We start from the raw sequence: 26,993 nt of genomic DNA on the forward strand, positions 1-26,993 counted from the left end.
CATAATGGAGTTTAGAACATAGAATATAGAACAGTACAGGCCCTTCAGCAAACGATGTTGTGCCGAACTTTTACCCTAATCCTAACCTCCACCCCGACCTTATACTATCATCCATATGCCTATCTAATAGCCACTTAAATGCCCCTAATGAGGCCGACTCCACTGCTCTCTCCGGCAATGCATTCCACGCCCCGACCACTGAGTAAAGAACCTACCTCTGATGTCTCCCCTGTATCTCCCTCCACTCACTTTAAAACTGTGCCCCCTTGTAATAGATACCTCCACCTGAGGAAAACATCTCTGGCTGTCCACACTATCTATACCTCTGATCATTTTGTACGCTGAAAAATGAAGACAACCTGGTGATGGTGGTGTTGGTCTTACAGAAAGAGGCCATTTAGCCCATCGTGTCTGCACCCATTCTAATCCCTAACTCCAGCACCTGATCCATAGCCTCGCAGGTAACTTCTGGTGTACATCTGGATTCTTTTGAAATGAGTTGGACCACTGAGACCGGGCGGAACCTCCCTTTGGTATTAATCTGGGGAGAGCTCACAATGTCATCGTTCGGGTGTGTGTGTTGGGGAGGGGATGGAGCAGACACACTGCCTTTGGCCAAATTCACAACTTGTCCTGGGCACCATGACTCACTGGTGCCCCTCTCTGATATATGGTCTGAGGCACAGCCTTGCACCACTAACTAACTACAACTTGACTTAGAACGAAAGGAACATCAGAGAATGCCGGCTTCGACAACAGAGCGGGGAGAGGGAAAGAGACAGAGAGCCCGGGTTAATCTCGGATTTGACGTTTTGGATTCCAGCAGGAATCCTCTGGTTCAGGGACAGCAGCAGTCTGATCACGTCTGCGTGCGGTTATTGATTAACGCCGGAGTTTTTAGCTGCATTTCCGGGGGGTGGTGTTTTAAAGCTGGCGTGCATTGCAATCAGGAGACTGAATGAAGTGAGTGAGAGAGAAAGGATTGCTGATCCGTATTCTGATTATGCAAATCTGAGAGAAGCGAGGCTGGAGCTTTGTGTGAGCGCTAGCCAGCCTTTACTCTCTCTCTTTGGCTGCATCTCTTTTTCCTGGGTGTTTGCAACCAGGCTTTTCCCTCCCTATTCCTCCTCCTCCTCCTCCTTCCCATGTCTTAAAGGCTGTGGGGGTGGGGGGATAACCAGCCAAGGTGTCGCGGAGGGGCTGTAGACCCAGCTCCGGACTTCTGAACGCTCTCTGAAAACAGAAGAACCTAGAAATAGTCTCCCCACTGGTGTGTGTGTGTGTCGGTGACTATGGGACGGCAAAGCGCTGGGAGAGTGACTTTCTCTCTCCAAATCTTGCTGCTGTCTCTCGCTGTAGATGCTTGCTGGAGTTTGTGCCCGGAGAAGGAGTTGGAGACTCGGGAAGAGGAGGCGAATGTTGTCTTAACAGGGACGGTGGAGGAGATTATGAACGTGGATCCCGTTTACAACACCTACTCTTGTAAGGTGAGAACAGAGAGCCAGCGAGACACTCTCTGGGGTTAAAGGGAACGGTGTACACGCCACTTGTTGCATTTACATTCAATCTTACCTGCGTTGTAATTAACTCCTTTTATCTACTTTCGAAAGCTTTATTTCGAAGTCCAGGTTGCGAGACTCTCAGTCTGATCTCCCGGGTTTGGGTTAAAGTGCAATTCTCACGCTGTTTAATCTGACCTTTTCTCTTTAAAGCAGAGTTAAACGTGACACATTAATTCCTAACACAGAGCAAGACTTCCTTCCATTTCCATTGTGGGTCCTGAAGGTGGGGGGCTGACAGCGTCTACAAGACTTTTTTATATTTCAAGGGCGCGGGTTGAATTGTTAAACAGGGTAAGAGTTTGGGCTGCGGTACGGTTTCAATGTCTTTGTTCATTCCTTCTGATTATGAAGCTTTAGTGAGCTTTAAGTGGAAGTTTCGCTCTCCCTGGTTATGCTGACTCTCACCTCCTGCGAGGTTACAATGACTACACTCGTGAAAAACTGGGATTGGTACCTGCTCGAATTAATATGGCTGCAGGCTACTTAAACACTACAAAGACTAATCTTTAAAACACTGTAGCTGCAGGAACAACATTCCCAGCAACCTTCTGCACTGGAATTCTGACCTGTACCAATAACCGGTGTGTTAAGTTTGCTTATATTTCAGATTCCACTGGACTCACACATTGCAGCCCATTGGTTCTGCACTGAACACTAGAGATTTTTTTAAAAGATCAATATTTTGGTAAATTTTATAGATTTATATGAATCATCCTGAACTTGCAGTTGAATTTGACAACTTTGTTTTTTAAAAGAGCAAATCAATTAAATTTTGCAAAGAAAAACTGTTTTATCTGCAACTGGTTCTTCCATCGCCAACAATTTTTAGCAGCTTGGTTTTAGCAGTCTTTTGAGTAAATAGTTGAGGGGAGCTGTGGTGGGGGTTTGGGGTGTGCATAGCACTGGCCTATAAAGGGGAGCTGGTTCTCCCAATGTGAGAGGGAAAAGAGTCATGTGCTTATCTCACCTGAAGGTGGTGACATGAACTAAACTCTCTGGTCTCATCCAGTGAGCCATGTTTAAATGCATGAGGCTTGATAGTGAGGTTCCGTCAATTAATTTCACCCTTCAGGAGAGTCTCAGCCTGTCCTCAACTGATGCCATGCATGCCCTCACTTCAAGGCAGCCACTTGATCTGGTGTGATTTGATTTTCATCCCAGGGCTTGGGGAAGGGGAAATTCCACTGTCCGAACAAATTTGTTAAATTATCGGCACTGTTGCCTGGGCTGAGGTGAGCTAATTCTGTGCAGACCATGGATTCAAACTGGACTGTGTTGTTCTTCATGACTCAGCATTGAACTGAATGAATTATTGCAGTGCAACATGTCAGACTTTAGGCATTACTCTGTGGAGGAATTCTCAGGACATCATTGGAATGTTTCAAAAATGTGATGTTTATCCAATTTACCCCATCTCGCAAGTTTTGTGTCAAGGTGTGGCTCCGCAGCTGTTGGTTTCACTGTAGGATCTGTTGTCCATGGGAGTCTGCTGTTCACTGCACATTTCCAGCAGTGCCAGTGATGTTCCTTCAACCTTCCTTAGCCCCTGATCTTGGAAGTGGGAAAGCCTCTGAAGCTAATTGGAGTGCCCTTACCGCCATTCACTAATTCTATCTCCAGCATGAACTGAAGTTAGGCTACTCTACATTGTCATTGCCAATTGAAGCTTGAGATGACGTCGCTGTGGACTGCTCATGTTGCTGCAGCTTGTATGTAGACCAAGTCTCATTTGCCCAACGCCATGGTGTTCATAAACTGCAGCAGCTCACCAAGTGGAATCTCACTTTAATAATTCTGATTCTTGTTTTCAGATCCTTACAAAGCCTTGCACCTCCTTTATCTATCTAATCTTCTCTGGCTCTTCGCCTTCAAGATACCGGAACTCTGCTAATGCCTCTCGTGCAGCTTCAATTTTAATCACTGGCTTCAACGATGAGATCCTGGGCTCTGGAATTCCCTTCATAAACCTCTCCAGCTCTGCACCTCTCTCTCTTCCTTAAAGATTATTTCTTTGAAGCTTTGGTCATTACCCAAAATATCTCAGGTGACCTGGTTTCACGTTTCATTTAATTACATTCCTGTGAAGTTCCATGGAATGTTTTATTGTTTTAAAAGTGCCACATAGTCAAAAGTTGTCATCTGCACAATGATGTTAACATCATAACCTTCTGTACTGTTAAGAAGTTTTTTATTTATTCTTGGGATTATGAGTATCACAGGCTGGCATTTAATGTCCAGAGTTATGTGCAGGTCTGGCCAGGCAAGGACAATAGACTTCCTTTCACAAAGGACATGAATGAATTAAATGGGTTTTTAATGGCAATGAGTAATGGTTAGGCCAGCTTTTATTCCAGGTATGTGCTTTTTTTAAAAAAAAATCAAGTCCGAATTTCCACATAAACCATGATGGGATTTGAAGCCCACTCAGAGATAGTAAGAGCTGTCAATGCCGGAGTCAGAGATTAGTGTGGAGCCGGAGGAACACAGCAGGCCGGGCAGCTTCTGAGGAGCAGGAAAGCAGACGTCTCAGGTCAGCTCTCTTTGTCTGAAAAAGGGTCCTGACGCGAAACGTCAGCTTTCCTGCTCCTCTGATACTGCCTGGCCTGCTGCGTTCCTCCAGCTCCACACTGTGTTGTACGTGGGATTTGAAGCCTTGTTTCCACAGCATTGGCCTGGGGTTCAGGATTGCTGGTCCAATGGCATCACCATTATCACTGACTGTCCTCCAAGGGATTACACTGTATTGCCTGCACAGGTAACAGGATAACCCTGTTATAGTCTATAATATGGTTATAATATCCATGGGAAGTATTGTTAGTACCTGTTTCCATGTTCTCAACATTACTTTGGAAATATCTAATTAACCAACAGTCATTCTGTTTAGAGTCACTGTAATTAGTGTGGGTGGTTTGCTCTTTGTAAAAACTGAACAGCATCCAAGTCAGTCCCAAATAATGGTCACAAAACCTACCACTTTGACTAATTTTACAAGGTAATCCTGAATAATGTAAAAAGTAGTGGGAGAGCACAAGCATCAGCTTTTAATAGCTGGCCCCAGAGGATTGCTGCCTGAGGAGAGGTTAGGTAGAGTGGGCCTATATTTTGAAGTCTATGAGAAATAACATTGATTGCGTTGAAGCTTGTGGTGATTCTGAAAATGTTTGACAGGTTGGAAGCTGAGAGATTGTTTCTCCTGGCTGTGAGCCTGGAACTCATAAGCATAGCCTCAGGGTAAAGGATTGATCATTTCAGATCGAGCTAAGGGAGAAAGCCTTGACTCAAAAGGAAGTGAATCCTTAGAGCAGAGATAGTAAGAACTGCCGATGCTGGAGTCAGAGATAACACAGTGATGGAGCTGGAGGAACACAGCAGGCCAGGCAGCATCAGAGGAGCAGGAAAGTTTTATGTTTCAGGTCAGACCCTTCTTCAGAAATCTTCAGAAATCATTTCTGAAGAAGGGTCCTGACCCGAGACGTCATCTTTCCTGCTCCTCTGATGCTTCCTGGCCTGCTGTGTTGATCCAGCTCCACACTGTGTTATCCCTGAATCTTTTGAGCAGCTGTGGAATATACATGAGAAAAAAGGCAGGGTTGTGGATTTTTCAATTCTGAAGGAATTGAGAGAAGTGGAGATTGGATGGGGAATTGCGAATGGGATCAAAGGTCGGCCTTATTGAAAGGCAGAGCATGCTCAAGAGATCCCTTGGTCTACTCCTGCCTCTATCTTGATCTTGTGCTCTTTACCCAGCTTGAGTTTGCTTCCAATCACCAGTCCACAAGACCTTGACTCCTTCTGCAAATCCTGCTTGCCTTCAGTACTTAGCACAGCCAGTCCAGGGTTTCCCAAACTGTGTGTGTTGGGACTTCAGGTTGGGTTGTGGGCTGAAATTTCAGGTTTGCAAGTTTCAAGGCAACAATGGTTGACCACTTCCCCCTCCCCCATCCCTAGCTCTCACTGACTTCCTTCTCCTCATGCACCCCCTCCCCCCCTCCCCACTACTGCTCTCTGAGAGTTGGAGCAAATTTTAATCTTCAAAATGAGGTCATGGCGGGAAATAATTTGGGAAGCGAGGTCCAAGACAGTGAATCGTATTGTTGGGCTGGGCAGGGAATGACATTAGTTGATCATGACTCTGACCACATCACCCACTACTCTCCCTGGGTAGCAACTGGGACAAAGTAATAGTGTTAAAATATGAGACTTCTGAAATCGCTACCAAGCAAGTGCGTCATGTTTGATCACTTGGGAACCATATACTGATATGATAGTACACAGACTGTGTGATCCAGTGAGCAAAATAACTCTTGAATTAAAAACAAAGCGAGATGGATGGTGGAGTGGAAAACTTCAGTCTGTGTTCTTATTGCTGAGCACTGTTGAGTGAGTCCTGCATGAAACACGAGAGTGGGAACATTGAATAAAGGCAGAGTTAAACTCAGTTGTTGTTATTTTCCTATTTATCCCTTTCTCTGATCCTATTCTGTGAGGGGCACATTTTATATTACCCCAGCCAAAACCGATATGTGAACCTGATGATGGCTATTCAGATGTAAGTGAGAAGTCAAATCTGAGCCAGACTCCATCCTCACTACTCTCTAGCAGGTTGGGATTTGAGTCTTAACCATTGTAGTGTTTCAGTTTAAACAACTTAAAATTTTGATGGACCCCTTCCCAAACCAGTGCTGCCCAGGCTAAGAAACTAAACTGATACCTTTCTTAGTTTATTCTTTCATGGGACTTGAGTGTTCCCAGCAAGACCACTATTTATTGCCAATCCCTAATTACCCTTGCACAGAGTAGCTTGCTTGGCAGTTCCAGAAGAAAGTTAAGAGTTTCTGAATATGGAGTTGCATGAAGACAGACTGGGTAAAGATGCAGATTTTCTTCCCTAAAGGACTTTAGTGAGCGTAATAGTGTTTTGTTTTTAAAAAGAGTAATTGTCAATGTCCCCACCGCTAGGCCTCGCTGTATTTTCCAGGTTTAGTTATTGGATCTAGATTGCACCGTCTGTTTTGTTGGAATTCTGATGTCGAGTCATCGAGATGTACAGTGCGGAAACAGACCCTTTGGACCAACTTGTCCATTCCAACCTGATATCCTAAATTAATCTAGTCCCATTTGCCAGCATTTGGCCCACATGCCTCTACATCCTTCCTATTCAGATACCCATCCAGATGCCTTTTACATGCCTCCACCACCTCCTCTGGCAGCTCATTCCATACATGCACCACCCTCAGCGTGAAAAAGTTAATCTTTAAGTCCCTTTTAAATCTTTCTCCTCCCACCTTGAGCCTATATCTGTAGTTTTGGACTGCAACCCCCCCCCCCCAACTGGGAAAAATCACTATTGTTTTATTAACATCATATTTGGTACAGCGCTCCCGGATTATGATCCTGGGCCTCTTGATGACTAGCCACTACACCTCCATCTTCCTGTTGATCTTGAGTTCCACTCTCATGTCATGTAACGTATTGTGTAACTGCGATTACTATTTTGGATCTGCAACAGGTGAAATCGAAGACAAATTTCCATCATTGGATAGACGATATCCTGTCAGGTACATAAATCAATTGTTGGTAAAATGTCCCCTCCCACAAAGCACCGGCTGGAGATTCACACAAGAAAAATATGTTTGAAACAAATACAGCGTTCGTTTGAACAACAGGGAGTTAGGGTGTACTTTGTGGTTTCAGTTCTAATTTAGAAACCGAAACAGATTGCTCCCACTCCCACTGGGTTTTTCAGCCCCCTCTATTGTTCTGCTCAGGGCCCCTTGGCGATCAACGTGGAAAGCAAGCAAATAGCTAATGAAAGGACAACATGTGAGACCACTGAAATATATCTCACTGATTCTGTCAGAAATTTAAAGGTTTGATGTTTTCACGTCTTGAAACTGCTTCCAGCATTCGGGGGAGGGGTGGGAACAGTGTGACAGCTGTCATGACCTTTTGCTTGCAGAGTTGATTGGCACTCTTTTAATGCAGGAAGCCTCACCTCAGATCAGTTCTAGATTGATATGAAAAGTAAATTTCAAACCTGTGATTAGCACTAAGCTGGTGAGAAATTCCCTCCGTCTACTCGTAAGCCAATGCTTTTTCAGAAGTTGGCTTGGATTTTACCTGAAGGAACGGGATAAATTCCTCCAGGCACTCTTTTTTATTTTGCTTTATGTGAGCTAAGCAGAAAAATTTCACCTCCTCTGCGACAGACTGACCTTGTTCTGAACAAATACTTGAGAATAAAGTGCAATGAACTGAGGTAGCAGAAGGAAGAGCTTCTCTCCACACACAATTGTGTTTTTGATGTGGAATCACTGCTGTTGCATGGGAACATAGCAAGGTCCCTTAGGAAATGGATAAACTGACTATCGTTAGCCAAAGAAGTCGAGGGTAGTGTCAATTTTAAAAAAATATACAATGTAGCAAAGATAGAGCTCAGCCAGAGGATTGGGAGCATTTTTAAAATCAACAAAAGCTGACCGAGAAAAGGAAAGATAACCCCAGCCTATTTGGCCTCTCTCAATAGCTCAAGCCCTCCAATCCTAGCAATATCCTTTTAAAACATTTTTGAACCCTTTCAAGTTTCACAGTATCTTTCCCGTAGCAGGGAGACCAGAATTGAATGAAAGTATCCCAAAAGTGGCTGAACCAACGACCTGTACAACTGCAACATAGCCTCCCAACTCATTCTCAATGCACTAGCCAATAAAGGCAAGCCTATCAAATGCCTTCTTCACTATCCTGTCTCCCTGTGACTCTTCTTTAGAAGAGCTATGAACTTGCACTGCAAGGTCACTTGGTTTGGCAACACTCTCCAGAACCTTAGCATTAAGCGTATACTTGCTGCACTGATTTGCCTCTCCAAAGTACAGCACCTCTCATTTATTGAAATTAAGCTCCATCTGCCGTACCTTGGCCCATTTGCCCATCTGATCGAGGTCCTGTTGTACCCCTGAGGTAACATTCTTCGTTGTCTACTACAACTTCAGTTTTGTTGTCATCTGCAAACTTACCAACCAGACCTCCTATCTTCACATCCAACACATTTATATAAATGACAAAAAGCAGTGGATCCAGCACTGATCCTTGCAGCACACTGCTGGTCACAGGCCTCCAGTCTGAAAAGCATCCCTTCACAGCTTCCCCTACCTTCAAGCCCACTTTGTATCCAATGTCAGCATGAAAGGGAAAGTGTGCATGACAAACTTATTGGTTACTTCTTTTGAGGAGGTGACGTGCAGGATGGGTAAAGGGGAATGAGTGGATGTAAAATATTTGGATATCGTCAAGGCCTTCATAAAAGTACCATACATTAGAATACTTAATATGACAAGAGTCCATGTTGTTCATGGAGTAACATAGATAGAGGATTGGCTGATAAAGACAGAATTGGGATAAGGGAGGTATTTTCAGGATGGTAAGTGGAATACCACAGGCGTCATGGCTGGGACCACAATTATTTACAGTACATATGAATGACTCTGGAGGGAAGTGAATGTACTCTCGCCCAGTTTGTAGTTGACACAGTAATAGGTTGGAAAGGTTAGTGGGGAGGATGATTTTTATTTTAAAATGCTTACAGATGGCTATAGACTGGTTAAGCGAGTGCGCACACAATCTGACAGAATCTGATATCGAAAAATGTGAGGTTATGCACTTTGGCAGGAAGAATAGAGGAGCTGAATAATATTTAAATCAAGAAAGTGCAGCACAGAGGGATTTGGGGGTTCTCGTGCATGCATTATAAAAAACTAGCATGAGTTCTGCAGATAATAGGCAGGACAGATGAAATTGAAACAGAAATTGCTGGAGAAACTCAGCAGGTCTGGCAGCATCTGTGGAGAGAGTTGAGGGTGACTGGATCTGACATGTTAATTCAGATGCTGCCAGACCTGCTGAATTTCTCCAGCAATTTCTGTTTTTGCTGCAGATTTCTAGAATCCACATTCTTTGCTTTATTTTAGTGTTAGACAGATGAAATAATTTGCTTTGGCCTCGCTAAAACTATGTAAGGTACTAGTCAGACAATACTTAGAATACTGTAAATAGATTTAGTTACATTATCGAAAGAAAGATAATTGGTGTTGGATACAGTTGCAGAGAAGGTTCACTCACTGATACCAAAATGAAAGGATTGCCTTACGTGGTCAGGTTGAGCCAATACTCACTGGAAATTAGATAAACAAGAGGCAACCTCATTGAAACATGCAAGATTCTTAAGGAACCTGGCAGGTTGGATGCAGAAATCTTGTTTCCCCTTGTGGGAGAGTCTAGGACCAGTGGGCATAATCTCAGAATAAAGGCCGCCCATTTACGACAGAGCTATGGATGAATTTCTTCTCGTGAGTCGTGAATCTGTGGAATTCTTTGCTGAAGAGAGCTGTAGAGTATATTCAAGGCTGAGATAGACAGACAGATTTTTAACCAGTAAGGAAATCAAAGGTTGCGTTACAGAGCAGGATAGTAGAGATTAGGATTATTAGATCAGACATGATCTCACTGAATGACTGAGCAGACTCAATGGGCCAAATGGCCCACTTCTGCTCCTGTGCCTTTTGGTGGTCTAATGATTGGATTTTCTGTATTTCACAGCTTGCCCAAGAGAACGTGATGCTTTCCTCATTAGGTGTCCCAATAAAACATTTGAGGTGGGAATTATTGGACAGTAATCAAGAACTTATAAAGATTTTATAAGACACTAATAAATACTTTAATTCTTCCTTCCTAGCCTTCAGCAACTGACCCCAATTGCAGCAATCTAACACAGGTCTTGTAGTTCTTCCGCAGCTACACTGGCACTGTCCCCCCACCTCTTCCTCTGCTACATCAATGATTGTACCGGCACTGCCTCGTGCTCCCACAAGGAGCTTGAACAGTTCATCAACTTTACCAACAGCTTTCAGCCCTCCAGTTCACCTGGACCATCTCTGATACATCTCCCTCTCCTTCCTGGACCCCTCTGTCATCATTTCTGGTAACCGCCTCAAAACCGACGTCTATTTCAAGCCCACAGACTCCACAGCTACCTAGACTACACTTCCTTTCACACCTTCCTGCAAGAATGCAACCCCCTACTCCCAATTCCTCTGCCTCCTCCACCTCTGCTCCCAAGATGAGGCATTCCACTCCCGAACATCCCAGATGTCCTGATACTTCAAGGACCGGAACTCCGCCAACCCCCCTCCCCGCCTCAGTAGTCAAAAATGCTCTTGACATCATCTCTTGCATTTTCCATGCCTCTGCCTTTACATCTCCTCCCCGCAATGAAAGCAAAGACAGAATCCCCCTTGTCCTCATGCATCAGCCCACTAACCACCATATTCAACATATCATTTTCCGTCACCTGCAATCTGACCCCACAACCAATAATATATTTCCCTCCCCACCCCCATCTGCCTTCCGTAGGACTGCTGTCTCCACGACTCGCTCATCCGCTCCACACTCCCCACTAGCCCCGCTAACCCCAGCACCTTGCCCTGCAACCGCAGGAAGTGCTACACCTGCCCCTAAACCTCCCACACCTCACCTCCATTCAAGGAACCAAAAAATCCTTCCGTGTCAGACAGATGTTCATCTGCACATCTGTCAATGTGGCCTACTGCATCTGCTGCTCCCGATGTGGCCTCCCCTACGTGGGGGAGACAAAATGAAGGGTTGGAGACTGCTTTGTAAAGCACCTGCACTCGGGTCGTGACAAATGACAACGCCTTCCGGTCGCGAACCATTTTAACATCCCCTCCCACTCCTTGGGTGACATGTCCATCCTCGGCCTCCTCCAGTGTCACAATGATGCCACCTGCAAACTGGAGGAGCAGCACCTCATATTCCACCTTGGGAGCCCACAAACCAATGGTCTCAGTATGGACTTTGCTAGTTTCAAAATCGCCTCATCCCATGACTAATCCTGCCTCCTTGACCTGATACCAACTGTCCATCTTCTCTCCCATCCATCTGTTCCTCCCGCCTCACTGACCAATCCCCACCACTGTCTACCTGCAATCACCTATCACCATCCCACCTACCTTCCCCAACCCCACCTCTCCTCTCTTTCTTTATTTCGGAGCTCCCTTCCCCCTCCTCCATTTCTGAAGAAGGTTCCCAATGCGAAACTTCAGCTTTCCTGCTCCTCTGATGCTGCCTAGCCTGCTGTATTCCTCCAGCTCCACACTGTGTTTTCACAGCTTTGCTACAGATTGAAGTTATGGCTCATTGCTTTGGAGCTCAGAATCACTATGGACAATATATTTGATCACTAGGTCATCAGCACAAGTGGCCTGGATGGCTGAGAAAAGTTGTATTGCTTGGTCATGATAAGCTGGGAACAGCCATATGAAGATTCCATTCCACCCATGAGCTTGGTTAGACGGTTATAAGGAGACCCTTCCTGCAACTGGCCCGCTCTCTGGAGATGGTGAACAGGGCAAATACTTGGGTGAGGTAGTCCTGTGCAGATCCTCTCTCCCTTTTTCTGATCTCAACGTTTGAGTGCTGGGAAAATTGAGATCCGCAGCACCATTGCTTTGGCATGGTACGACTTACTCTTCTGTTACAAATCTTAGTTTTGTTCTTGTCTCCCTTGAGTCTTGGTCAAAACCAAGGGCCGTTGATAACACTATGTGGTGGGGGAGACTGGTTTGTCTTGTTCCTAGTTCTGATGAAAGGTCATAGACCTGAAATGTTAACTGTTCTTCTCTCCACTGATGCCGCCAGACCTGCCGAGTGTTTCCAACACTCGGTTTCTATTCTTAGTTTCCAACAGCCACAACATTCTGACTTTTCAATGATATTCATGCCAGGCTGAAGCAGAAAGGGTGTTGGCTACAATTCCATTCTGCAGTAAATAATCAAAGGTCCTGGGGATCATAAGACCTTAAGATATAGGAGCACCATTAGGTCATATGACCCATTGAGTCTGCTCTGCCATTTGGTCATAGCTGATAAGTTTCTCAACCACATTCTCCTGTCTTCACTCCGTAACCCTTGATCCCTTACGAATGAAGAACCTATCCATCTCTGTTTTAAACACACTCAATGACTTGGCCTCCACAGCCCTCTGTACCAGTGAATTCCACAGAGTCAGCAAACTCTGACGGAAGAAATTCTTCCTCATTTTGGTTCAAAAGTTTTGCCCCTTCACGAAGAGTCTGTGCCATCAGGTCCTAGTCTCTCCTATTATTGGAAACATCTTCTCCATGCTAACATTGCATTTGCCTTCCCAACTACCAACTGAACCTGTATGTTATTTTTTGGATAGTCCTGAACTAGGACTCCCAAGTGCCTTTGTGCTTCAGATTTGCGAAGCCTTTCCCCATTTGGAAAATAGTCTATACCTTTATTCGTCCTACCAAAATGCATAACATCACACTTTCCCACATTGTATTCCATCTGCAAATTCTTCGCCTACTCTTCTAGCCTAAGTCCTTCTGCAGCCTCCTTGCTCCCTCAACATCAACTGTCCCTCAACCTATCTTTGTGCCGTCTGTAGACTTTGCAACAATGCCTTCAGTTCCTTTGTCCAGAATGTTAATGTATGATGTGAATAGTTGTGGTCCCAATATCGGTCCCTGTGGGACTCCACTAATCACCAGCAGTCGTCCTGAAAGATTCCTTTATCTTCACTCTCTGTTACTGCCATCAGCCAATTCTCTGTTTTTGTCAGTACCTTGCCCCTAACACCACAGGCTGTTATCTTATTTAGCAGCCTCTTGTGTGGCATCTTCTGGAAATCCAAACTGTCCACTCGCTGACCTTTGTCTAACTTACGCATTACCTTAAAGAAGTCTAACAGATTTATTAGGCATGAACTCCACTTGAAAAAGCCGTGCTGACTCAGCCCGATTTTACACTGCACCACAAAGTACACCCAAACTCCTCCTCAGTGATGGACTTTCAAATCTTACCAATGTCAAGCTAACTGGTCTATAATTTCCCATCTTCTGTCTCCATTTATGAACAGAGGTGTTACACACACCACTTTCCAGTCCTCTGGGACCCTCCCTGACTCCAGTGATTCCTGAGAGATCGCCACCAATGCCCCCACATGCTCCTTTGCTATGCCCTTCAGCACTCTGGGATGCATGCAGTCCATCTAGTTGTTATGATTTATCCTCCTTCAGACCTTTCAGCTTCCCCAGCACCACCTTCTCAGTGATGGCCACTAAACTCATGTCGGTCCCCTCAATCTCTAAAAAATCTGGTGTGCAAATAGATGCAAAACACCTATTTGTTTCCTCCGCCATTTCCGTGTTCTCCGTTATGACTTCTCCAGCTTTGTTTTTCCAACAGTCCAATGTTCACTTTTACCTCTCTCTTACCTTTCAGATACCTAAAAAAGCTCCTGCAAATTACCTTTCAGATACCTAAAAAAAACTCCTGCAATCTTTTATATTGCTAGCATGCTTTTATTTCTTCAAACTTCTGCACTGCCACATTCCCCCCTCGACCTCCAGTGCTATTTTAGTTATCCTCTGCTGGTTTTTAAAGGATTTCCAATCCTCTGGCTTTCCACTAATCTTTACCACATTGCATACTTTTTTTTTGCTTTTATGCTGTCTGTGACTTCCCTTTTTCAGCTACAGTTGCTTCGTCCTCCCTTAGTAGGAAGCTTCTTCCTTGAGATGAATTTCTGCAGTGCTTCTTCAGTTTACCCCCAGAGTCACCTGCCATTGCTGTTCCACCATCTTTCGTGCTAGGCTCCCATTCCAATCAACTCTAGCTAGCTCCTCCCTCAAGGCTTTGTATTTACCTTTACTCAGTTGTAATACCAGGCGCTTTTCTCCCTCTCAAACTGCAGGATGAATTCTGTCATATTATGGTCTCGGGGTTCCTTCACCTTAATAAGTCTACCTTATTACACATCACGACATCCAGAATTGCCTGTTCTCTGTGGATGCTACCCAAGCTGCTCCAAAAAAAAGTCTTGTAGACATTCCACACATTCCTTTTCTTGAGAACTGCTAGCAACCTGATTTTTCCAGTCCACTGGCAAATTGAAGTCCCCCATGATTATTGTAATAGAGCTTTTTATACATGCTTTTTCTATCTCCTGATTTATTTTCTTTCCCACATCCTGACCACTGCTAGAAGGCCTATGCACAACTTCCATCAGGCTCCTTTTATTTTCTTCCTCTTGTGACTCTCCAACTCTGCTCACATAGATTCTACATCTTGCAACTCTACGTCACTTCTTGCTTTTGATTATAATTTCACTTCCTAATGAAGAGGCAACCCCACCCCATCTACCTATCCTTTTGACAGGACAAGGCATGAAATGTAGAGTAGAGTGTTATCAGATCAGCCATGATCTCAATGGTTGGTGGAGCAGACTCAGTGGGCTGAATGGCCTGTTTCTGCTCCTATGTCTGGTGGATGTTTCTGCATTCCTTGGAATTCTGGCCTCTTGAGTTTCCCCGATTCTTTTTAATAACAGGTGTGCCTTCAGCTGCCAAACCTCCCTCCCTCCCTAGTTCCTCTCATCACTGTCTTTTCTTTAAAAGAAAATCCTTAAAACTTACGTCTTTTAATGAAGTTGTTGGCCATCTGGTTTAATAACTCTGGCAGCTAATATTGTTTAAAAATGACTCTGCCTTGATGTTTCAGCATGCTGAATGTACGAACAAAATACAAGTTGGTGCTGTTTTATGTGATCCTGTTCCCATTCCCATGAGTTGGTTTGCTGATCTGAACTTGTTTTCTGGCTCCCAGTGCCTTTTGTTTGGAATTCTCATCCTTGTATTCAAACCCTAGCCTGGTCTCCTCTCTCCGTAACTCTGTAACATTCTCCAGTCCCATAATTTCTCAAGGATCCCTCTAACTCTGTCTCCAGTGCATTGCTAATTTTTATTGCCTGTACCACTGATGACTGTGCCTTTTCCACTCAGCCTCTAACTTCTAGAATTTTTTCACCAAGTGTCTCTGCCTCTCTAGCATTCTTCATTCCTTTAAATCCAAGCTCTTTGACAATCTTTGTACCTGCACCAAACAGTCTGCAGTCATTAAAGAAGGCAGGCCCTACTTTTGTCAAGGGTAATAACAGATGGGCAATAATTGCTGAGCCAGCCCAATACCCACGTCCTGTGAATGAATTTTAACAAAGGTATTGGTCGCTGACTTAATATTGTTTTTTGTCGTTCAATATTAAAGTCTGTCTAATGCTGCTATAGTGAAGCAACCTGGGATGCCCTATTGCATTAAAGGTGCTCTATGAATGGAAAATGTTGTTTACATTAAACCATAGCAGCCACAGAAAAGGGAGGAGCCACCCTTGGAGCTATAGGCCCTGCGTGTTAACTATAAGCCAGTGGCTTGATCTTTGGCTTCGCCTCCCAGATCTAGACTTGAATATCATTTTGATTCAGCCAGGAGGACCTTCTCTCAAATTAGAGGATTGAGAGTTTAAACCATAATGCATTAGAGATAACAAGCTATAGAGCTGGGTGAACACAGCAGGCCGAGCAGGAAAGCTGATGTTTCGGGTCTGGACCTTTCTTCGGAAAAGACCCTTCATTTTCTGAAGAAAGGTCCAGACCCGAAATGTCAGTTTTCCTGCACCTCTGATGCCGCTTGGCCTGCCGTGTTCATCCAGCTCTACACCTCGTTATCTCAGGTTCTCCAGCATCGACAGTTCCTACTATCTCTGTATAATGCATCAAGTGGTCTGGGCACTCCCATACAGCACAGAGGGAGCATACATTGTTACTGCTGCTGTTTGGGTCGCTAAACAATCCTCTATCTTATTTTTTGATTGATTTATTATTGTCACGTACCTAGGTTCGGTGAAAAGTTTTTTGTTTGGCGGGCAGTATAAACAGATCATACCATACAGAGTGCATTCAGGGAATAGAACAGAGTGAGGAATACAATGTTACGGCTGCAGGGATGGTACACAGAGAGTGAGACCAACATTAAATTTAAAATTTGAATTCTCGAGTGGATGTTACGGATCCCATTATTTGAAGACATGCAGTGAATTCTCCTAGTTTGGCAGACAACAGCTAAATGGATTTAAATTGTCGCTTATCCCACTTGCCAAATTTGAAACCTTCCAGTTGCCAAATTGGCTGCTGCAGTTGCTTCCAAAATAGCAAGTACATTTCCAAATTAATTAATTGGTAATGAAACACTCTGGGATATCCTGAGGATATGAAAGATGCGGATATAAAAGTTTATCTTTCTTTTTCAGTGTTTCTTTGCCAGTTTGCCAGAGGCGTTGTACTTGGATCAAACACCTCTCTCTCTCTCTCTCTCTCTTTGCTTAGTGTCTCAAAGTGTGGTTACCCGTTCTGTCTGCAACTCGCGTCCCACATGTGATGTTACACAGATCTGCTGGTGTTGCACACTTGGGTGGATGAATTGCTTTCATGTCTGATTCATAATGTTGCATGGAGCCAGAAGATTAGGAATGGGAGGGGCTGTTGGTGGAATGGGGCAGGGAGAGGAAGAAGGGAGTTGGCATGGCCTCAAGTGAATGTGGGAGAAAGGCTGCGCTGGTTCCTCTTTCTGATCTAACTATGGAACGTGACTGGTCGAAGTCAGTCTCCAAAATGAGTAATGTTGGTTTGTGAGCTGAGGAATTGAGGGTTGGATCCCCTAATAGAGAGGCTTTGTGAAAGAACCCTAGAAGTTTGAGGCCAAGCAGATAAAGACAGGGTCACCAATGGTGCAGGCAATAGAAATTAGCAATGCATTGGAGGCCAAAGGGGCTTTGCTTATAAAGGAACATGGCAGCAGGAATAGATATTCAGTTTTTCCAGCCTGATCTTCCATTCTAGACACTGGTTAATCATCTCCCTGAACGTCAATTCTCACGCTATCCTCGTGCCTCAATAGTAACTAAAAATCTATCAATCCCTGTCTTGAAATGATTGACAGAGCTTACACAGCCTTCCAGTGTAGAGAATTCTCTGTTAATACTTGTAGTGATAATTATAAGATTTACTATAAAAAAAGCCTTTTGGATTATGAGTAGTACGAACTTGTAAATGTATTCATTTTCTTTCCTTCCCTTAAATGTTAGTGAAGGTAAATTCTGATCAATTTGTGACTAATGCTTGGCTTCCACTGAGCTCTTGAGCCACAGCCCTAGTAATAAGCAAAAGTGATGGGGAGAAAGCAATTTCATGCAAGTGGTTCGAGTCTGCAACACTCTGCCTGAAAGTGTGGTCCTCTCAATGCTGAAAGAAGAATTGGGTTCTTCTGGGGAAAAATGAAATGTGCAGATTTGGGGAGTAGACAAGAGAACGTGTCTCCAAGTGAGTGCCTCAATTAGTGCCAATCTATCAGATGGCCTCCCTGTGCTCCCTAATGATTGTGATTTCAGTCAGTAGGCTTGACACTACTTCAGGGCTGCGGGAGCCAAGACTATTCCTGATGATTGTAATGAAGTCCTCATCAATCATACTCATTGGCTGCCATGGTGTAATGCTTCACCTGCTCTCTTGCAAAGACTAAGTGTGATTTAGAGGGCACTCAAGAATTTTGACCAGCAGCAATGAAGGGATGGCAACATATTTCCAAGTCAAGATGGTGAGTGATTTATAGAACATAGAACAGTACAGCACAGTACAGGCCCTTCAGCCCACGATGTTGTGCCAAACTTTAACCCAATCCTAATGTCTATCTAACCTCCACCTCTACTATATACTATCCCATATGCCTATCTAATAGCCATTTAAATGCCCCTAATGAGGCTGATTCCATTACCCACTCTGATAGTGCATTCCACGCCCCTATCACTCTCTGAGTAAAGAACCTATCTCTGACGTCTCCTCTATATCTGCCTCCACTCACTTTAAAACTATGCCCGCCCCATAATACCTACCTCCATCCTAGGAAAAAGTCTCTGACTGTCCGCTTTATCTATACCTCTGATCATTTTGTACACCTCTATCAAGTCACTTCTCATCCTTTCTCGTTCTAAACAGAAAAGCCCTAGCGCTCTCAACTTTTCCTTGTAAGACCTTTCCTCCATTCCAGGGGAAATTACAGATGGTGGTGAACCATGTATCTGCTGCCCTTGTCCTTCTAGATGGAAGCGGTTGTGAGTTTGGAATGGCGCTGTCTAAGGAGCCTTGGTGTATTTTTGTAATGCGTCTTGCAGATAGTAGGTATGCTCTGAGTGGTGGTGGAGATAGTGTCAATCAAGCGGGCTGCTTTGTCCTGGATGGTGTCGAGCCTCTTGAGTGTTAGGCCTGCACTCATCCAGGCAAGTGGGGAGTATTCCATCACACTCCTTACTTGTGCCTTGTAGATGATGGACAGGCTTTGGGGAGTTGAGTGTTGAGTTGCTCGCTGCAGAATTCCCATTTCTGACTTGTTCTTGTGGTTTCAGTATTTATGTGGCCAGTTGAACACAATACTTCCTCCATTCTCTCTCAACCTAGATTTTTTTTTTTCTGAAGCTCAAAAGTGGGACTTGAATCTACAACCTTCTGCCTCCAAAGTGAGGGAATGCCTGTAGTTGCATGTGGACCCTAAATTCACGAAAGGCTAGAGGAAAATCATTTCTGTGCAGATCTGCCTCACAGGGGGACCTCTCGGTTTTTACCTTTATGCCCTGTTGTGTGTTGCAGGTACGTGTCTGGAGGTTCCTGAAAGGCCGCGAGACGGTGAAGAGTGAGATTCTCCTGGATGGCGGGAATAAAGTCATGATCTGTGGCTTCGGCGATCCCTCTATCTGTGACAACCAAGTTTCCACGGGCGACACCCGGATATTTTTCGTCAACGTGGCACCAAAGTCGATGTGGCCAGCTCACAAAAATGAGCTGATGCTCAGCTCCAGCCTCATGAGGATTACCCTTCGAAACCTGGAGGAGGTGGAAAATTGTGTGGAAGGTTTGGACTTTGTCCTATTATTTTTTTCCTTTTTTGTGTCAGTTTTGCTCAGCTTTATTTCCCTTACTTTCCCCATGCCCACTCCCAATTGTGTCCTGGGCCTCTGATGCTCAGTCAGCCCTGTAGACTTAGCATGAGCATGGGAGGTTCTGTGTCAGCTGAACCTACAAGTGTTATGGCTGATGTTAAAAGTAATGTCAGTCAGAATTCTTGAAGCTGGATATTGGCAAACGCATCCAACGTCGAAGAGATTGAAGCCGCGGATGAATGTATCTTCATCTTCCATCCCCACACTTGTTTTTCAAACAATTAGGTAGGAATCTTGAGGAAATGTTGTGAAGATTATATATCTCCCCTATAGTGTACAGATGCTGGAACCAAATGTTCTCCTACTCCTGCATGTGAAATACTTTAATCACCCCCAAAAGATACAGGAAGGCTGGATCTAACTTGCATTTTAAGTGAGTCACTGCTTTATCATGTAGGTAAATGCTGCAGCCAATTTGCACACAGCAAGGCCTCATGTGTAAGTGTATGCTGTGCTTCAAATTAGTATGTTTTGGTCATTATTTGAGAGAGGAATGTTGACTGGGGAAACTTTACAAAGAAGCATGGGATCTTTCACCTGAACACCTGGAAGAGAGGCTACCTAAATGCTTTATCTAAAGGGTGATGCTTCTGATAATGCAGCATTACCTGAGGTCTATATATTTACATATGTCCTCAAGTGGGATTTAAAGATGGCTGTAAGGCAGGAGTGCTAACTCAATTAGGCTGCAAACAGTGATAATTGTCCCTTAGTGCTTTCATTGAGGAAGGGGGAGATCTGTTGGATATCATAATGCTGGTTGCTATCTGGTGACACTGTGCTGGAAACCTTACACGTGTGGTTGTCCAGCTAGGACTGAACTGGGCTTGTCTCTTATTCCTTCATCTGCAGTGCCCATGGCCACTTCTGCAATTAGATTCACACATGCAAAATGACCACGCTGGTGTCAAGTAAGAGTTTCCAGCAGAGAGATACTGGAGTTACGGGAACACCAGTAAAGAAAGAGGACCAGAAGTGGATTGGGGAGGGATAGAAGAGAAATAAAGACACAATTGAGTCACACAGCAAAGAAACAGACTCGTTGGCCCACCAAATCTATGCCAACCCACAAACACTAAACTATACTAATCCCAGTTACCTGCACTTGATCCACAGCTGACTATGCCCTGGCATTTTAAGTGCTCATCCAGGTGCTGCTTAAATGTGTTGAGAGTACCTGTCTCCAGCACCCACTCAGGCAGCGCATTCTACCACTGTACCACGTTGCTTGGGAGAATCAAACACAGTCTATCTGCTTTCTCCTCATAACTGCGACTTTTTATTGGGCAGGATCCTAGTGAATCTCCTCTGCATCTTCTCCAGTGCAATCACATCCTACCGATAATGTGGCAACCAGAACTGCACATAGTATTCCATCCACTGTGGCCTAATCAATGTTTTATAAAGTTGTGAAATGGCTTACTTGCTCCTCTAATCTACACCCTGGCTAATGAACACAAGCATCCTGCCTACCTGTGCTGACATTTTCAAGGCTCTATGGATTGGTACACCAAGGTACCTTTGTTCCTCAGTGCTCCCTAAGGACCAACTATATATTGTGTAAATTCTTCTCTTATTAAAATTGCATCACCTCACACTAATCAGGATTAAATTCCACCTGCCATTGTTCTGCCCAATTTACTTGCTGATCGATATCACACTATACCCAGAGACCATGCTCCTCAGTACCAACAACACCAATTTTTGTGTCATCTGCAAACTCACTAACTGAACCCTCTACTTTGACATCCAAGTCATTAATGTACCTAACAAACAGCAAGAGTCCCAGCACTGAACCCTGTGGTACACTGCTGGTCATAGCAACCCTGTACCATCACCCTTTGCCTCCTTTTGGAAACTAGTTTTCGATCCCATGGGGTACCTGATCGATAGACTTATGGAGGTCCATGTAAACCTCATCAACTGCGCTACCCTCACCAATATAGTTAGTCACTGTTTTTGAAAAGACTCAATTAAATTAGTGAGGCATGAACTCCCTGCAACACATCCGTGCTGACTGTCCCTGATCAACTCTCCCTTTCCAAGTGTTTATTAATTCTAACTTTCAGAATTTTTTCTAATAATTACCCTACCACTGACCTCCAGACTAACAGGTCTGCAACTACCTAGCCAATCCCTGCTGCTCTTCTTGAACAAACGAGCTACATAAGCTACTCTCCCATCATCTCATGCTTCACCTGTAGCCAGCAAACAGTGAAGTATTTCCTCCCTTGCATCCCATAGCCCTCAGGGATTTAGGCACCTTTATGCCCGTTAAACCATCGAGTACTTTCTCATTAATTTTAACATGTTCTAGACCCTCGCAATCCCAACTGAAATCTCCAGCTACAATGTCTGAATACTTTTTGAATACAACCAAAAAAAATTCATTTAAGACCTCACCCAGATCCTCAGAATCCAAGCACAGACTGCCCCTTTGGTCTCTAATAGGCTCCTATCTTTCCCTGATAATCCCCTTGCTCTTAATACACTTAAACTGCCTTAGGGTTTTCCATAATCCCACCTGCCAAAGATATTTTGTGGCTCCTCTGTCCTCAATTTTTTTTAAGCATTTCTCTACATCCTCTTTACTTATGAAAGGCCTCCCCTGTTTAACCTGTACCTGACATATGCTTCCTTTTTCTTTATCCCTTGACATCCAGAGTTTCCTGGACTTTCTGCCTTTGCCCTTCACTCCTAGAGGGATATGATGGCCCTCTGAATTCTCACAATAATACTTTCAAAAGGCTCCCCCTTTCTAAATGTAGACCTGCCTGTAAGTAGCTGCACCCAGTCTGTTTGCCAGATCCTGTCTAATGATATTGAAATTTGCACCCCCAGCCTCTCAATTTAAGACCATAAAATATAGGAGCAGAATTAGGCTATTTGGCCCATCAAGTCTTCTTCACTATTCGATCATGGCTGATATATTTTTCAGTTCCATTATCCTGCCTTCCACCTGTAATGCTTGATCTTCTTACTATCAAGAACCTGTCTCTGTCTCAAAAACATGAAATGACTTGTCCTCCTGCAGGAATGAGCTCCACAAGTCACTACTCCCCAGCTGAAGAAATTCCTCCTCTGCAAAGTGCTCAAGGGTCATCCCTTCACTCTGAGGCTGTGCTCTCAGGTCCTACTCTCGATTTCTTTATTCCCTCACTCCCGCTCCAAACCTCGGGCAGGTAAGCGTGAGCTGTAGCCTTTGGGATCCGAGTACAGCAAATTCTACGTTCCCATTGTCTCCAATATCAGTTATTTTTAGTTCTTCTGCTCGCTAACTAGTGAAGTCTGAGCTATTTTCTACGCTGTGTGAATGGGAGATTGTACAGAGCTATTGCCGCAGGTATTAATTGGAAAATCACTCATAAGAGTGCATCATCCAGTTATGTAGCTGTGTCATTTCATGTGACTTCCTATTATCGGAGAAGGGGGCGGAATTTTCTTGCAAACTCTGTGCATTCCTTTTCTGGAAGAAACTGAACTTGCATATCCCACTGTCATCAAATGAGATCACCCAAACACCAATTAGAATATGGACTCAAGATTTAATTCCTCAAACTGCTTGAGGTCCTTTCTTTTTGAGTATAGCTTAATGAAGCTGAAACATTTCAAGGGGATAAGATTATTTGTGTCAGCGCAGGACATGCATTATGATCAGTAAATACTTCACAGATGTTTCTTGACGTGTTTCTCATTATGTGACTCAGATTTTATTACAGAACATTGGTTTCTTGTTTGATGAAGCTGTAAAACTGGAGAAAAGATTACAAGTATTACCAAAGTGACCAAAGTGTTATGGCAGGATAAAGCTAATCAATGATTGCAGTATTTGCCGTCTGGTGTGTTGGTCCTATTTTTAGCCCTGTCATTTCTGTTTAAATTCCCACTGCACGTTGTTAAACTAATTGTTAAGCAACGCCCATTATAAAATTTGGGGAATTGGGTAGTAATCTGTGACATGTCTAGAAGTTCAAACTGGGAAAGAAGGTGAATTTTAGCTCCACAATCCATTTCAATTCTATTTCTCTACGTCTTATCTGAAGACATTGACTGTCTGCTGGTGTAGAAGTTACTGTTGTCTTGTGGAATTTTCACATTTAATGTTGAATCTTAAGTGTGCCAGCCCAGCCTTCAACTTGGAAATGGCTAGTTTGACGCAGTTAAACCAGAGATGTTTACAGGCGCCAGTGAATTTGAACAATTAAGACCTGTAATATGTAATGTAAACCAAGAAAGATATTCCTTCTTCATGAAACACATAGCCTCACAAATAAGGGGGAGCAGATTTAGGGCCGAGTTGAGGAAGAACTTGTTCACCCAATCTGTGGAATTCCTTGCCCAGTGACGCATTTGAGGTTACCTCATTGAATACGGCAGGCCAAGCAGCATCAGAGGAGCAGGAAAGTTTGACGTTTTGGGTCAAGACCCTTCTTCAGAAATGGGTCAGGAGATTGGCACGCGGTTTGAGTAGCCGCTACAGACATCATGGGTCAAACGGTTTCCTTCTTGTAACAGTTGTGATTGAAACCCGAATCTGTTTTGTGTTGGCCTATCCCAGCGGTGTGTCTTCAGAAATTGAAGAAGGGTCTCGACCTGAAAGGTCAACTTTCCTGCTCCTCTGCTGCTTGGCCTGCTGTGTTCATCCAGCTTCACACCGTGTTATCTCAGATTCACCAGCATCAGCAGTTCCTACAATCTCTACCTCATTGAATGTTTGTTTGTTTTTAAGGCAAAGACAGATTTTTGAACAGTAAACGGATTAAGGGTTATGGTGAGTAGGTGGGTAAGTGGAGCTGAGTCTGTGGAAAGATCATCCATGTTCTTATTGAATAGGGAAGTAGGCTCAAGGAGCCAGATGACCTTCTACTGCTCCTATTTCTTGTATTCATATGCTGGACAATGCGCCTTGAGTAACAGTGTAGCCAGATCTGATGAAGGAGACACATAACATTCTAAGACAACCCACCTTCACTCAGGCTGTAGACATACGATACATCCTGGCACATTGACCGGAACTGACTTCTGAAAAGTTAACATTTTCATTGTAAACTTTTTTTTCATTTTGTTTTGCCTCTCTGCTCCAAGGAGGTGATCTGTTGGACTACAGAAGATGCTTGTTAGACCTCAGCTGGGAACCACATTACAGGAAAGAGGTGGCTGCATTGGAGAAGGTGCAGAAGGGATTTTGCAAGTTCCAGAAATGAGACACTTCAGTAAAAAGGATAGATTGAAGAAGTTGGAACTGTTCTTGCAGAAAGCAAGGCTGAGAGAAGATTTGCTGCAGGTTTTTCAAAATCCTGAGTGGATTGAATAGAGTAGATAGGGAGAAGCCATTCTCGTTCATAAAAGGCACAAGAATGAGAGGGCATCGGTTGAAAGTGATACGCAAAAGAAGCAAAGCTGATCTGATGGAAACCTTTCCACACGATGAGCAGTTCAGATATGAAGTGCACTGCCTGGAAATGTGGTGGAGGTAGGTTCAGTTGAGGCACTCAAGAAGACACGGCCATTTGGATAGAAATGGTGTGCAAGGGTATGGGGAAAGCCAAGAGATTAGCACGTGGTTTGAAGAGATGGTACAGACATGATGGGTCAAATGGCCACCTTCTTGTAACAGAGATAATGGGAACTGCAGATGCTGGAGATTCCAAGATAATAAAATGTGAGGCTGGATGAACACAGTAGGCCAAGCTGCTTGGCCTACTGTGTTCATCCTACCTTCTTGTAACAGTTGTGATTGAAATCCAAATCTGTTTTGCGTTGGTCCATCCCTTTGGTGTGTCTTTTTTTGGTTTACCATTGGTTCAGCACGATGCTTGAGTTGTAGATGCAGATGGTAATTATACCTTAAAAGTAAGGCTATAAATTGCTATGGTACGATGATACCCTTAAACCATAATCTTCATACTGTTGCATGAGATCGGCCAACTCAACAACAGCTTCCGGTTAGTTAATAATTTGAAACGTAACAATCCCACCAAACTGCATCATTTCATGAGTTGTAGGCAAGGAACAATGTGGGGTGACTGTGGATCCTTCCTGGATTGTGCAGTTCATTTTCACGCTCGGGTCGTTCAGGATGCTGATCCAGAAAGAGTAACGGTGTGTGTAGAGCTGGTTAGGAATATCTTCTTTCCTATCCTGCACTGTGCTGCTGGTTCTTTCATGCCCTGTTGGAGAACAGGCATTAGCAATAGGCTGTGCTCCAGATCTCGCTGCAGAACAATACTGTGGATTAGTAGAATTTGCTGCAAAGCTCTGAGCCAATTGGATGGAAAGTTTGCTTGCTTTACCCCTGTCTATGTGAAAGTCCTTAAGCTGGGGTGTCTATCTTGTAGCTGTTAGCCCATCTGAGCTATTAAGCCCTAAGAGTTCAACCTTCATATAGAGCAAACTGCTTTGTTGTATTTGTGCTTACAAAAACAGATTTTTCTAAGCTCTCAGTTGTGCTGAGTTAAGGCCTTGTCTCAATCATTGATAGGAGGATAAATAAGCATTTGTGATGCTCTGACTTGGAGTGAGCTGGATTATTTTCAGCCTGTGCAAGGACTCAAAAAGGCAGCCAAATGTTGTAGTTTAACCAGCTTGGTCTCTATTGCCTGGGCCAGTTGTGTAGATTTAGTGCCTTTATCTTCATTTAATGAATAAGTGCGAAATTGGAAGACTGAAATCCACAATCTGAGATGTAGCTATGCAGGCATGGATTGGAAGTTTAGAAAAGTGGCCAAGAAGATTAGCACTTGTGCATTATGAGAACCTTGTATGATGATGCCCATTATCAGGTGCCCTTACATTGCTGAGCAACTGGATCTCAATTCCCAGCTCTGCAGTTTGTGAACAATCTGTGAACAATGCTATATGTGGATAATAAAGAGCTCTAAAGCTAGTTTGTAGGTACAGCAAGTAACCAGGAAAGCTAATTTATTGCAAGGGGAATTCAATGTAAGAGTAGGGAGGTCATGCTTCAGTTATATAGGGCCTTGTCCAGTTTACCACATTTTAAGGATAGGGCATAGATTATTGGACAAAATCTTCTTTTTACAAACCAGTTACTGGCTGATGTGTTGGAGAAGCTGAAATTGAACAGGGTCCTGAGAGAACTTCATGCAATGATCCCATTAGCTGGGATTTGCTAAGACTGTTTGAAGTTCCTATTGCTTAATCAGAATTTGCACATGAAGAGAATGGTCAACTGATGTCACAGGTCAAGCACTGCGCCCTCCAAATTTAAATTCTGCAAAAGAGAGTAGTCATTGGGCATCTCTGTCACCATTGGTATGTGGTGAATATTTCTTTTGTCTTGCAACATTTGCTTCATGAAGTAGGGGGTGTGAGTGTTTTACTGGGGTGACTGATGTGGGGGCTAGGAATGTTAACTGTTGTGATATTTTCCTACAAGACTTCTCTTGTACCTCCTGCCATTGTTCGCTACCATAATTCCTCCTTTGTCTTTTTTAATCAAGTGATTTAGTGGTAGAGCATAGACCAACATAGGGGATTCTTGGATGACG

At 43.9% G+C, this 26,993-nt stretch overlaps 1 protein-coding gene across 6 annotated transcripts in view; it reads left to right on the forward strand.

Moving 5' to 3' along the window:
• The first annotated feature begins 727 nt into the window (after positions 1-727).
• Positions 728-26,993, forward strand: part of agrn (agrin) — a 545,020-nt gene continuing 518,754 nt past the window's right edge. For 4 of the 6 annotated variants that reach the window (XM_048561783.2, XM_048561787.2, XM_048561785.2 and 1 more), the window contains exons 1-2: positions 728-1,487; positions 19,133-19,394. In XM_048561783.2, coding sequence (XP_048417740.2) covers positions 1,293-1,487; positions 19,133-19,394 — 457 coding nt within the window. In that variant the 5' untranslated portion in view covers positions 728-1,292. The remainder of the gene's footprint in view (positions 1,488-19,132; positions 19,395-26,993) is intronic. The other 2 variants (XM_048561788.2, XM_048561789.2) reach the window with 1 other exon arrangement.

The sequence above is a fragment of the Stegostoma tigrinum genome, chromosome 28, assembly GCF_030684315.1.
Source record: "Stegostoma tigrinum isolate sSteTig4 chromosome 28, sSteTig4.hap1, whole genome shotgun sequence".
NCBI classification, from domain to species: Eukaryota; Metazoa; Chordata; class Chondrichthyes; order Orectolobiformes; family Stegostomatidae; genus Stegostoma; species Stegostoma tigrinum.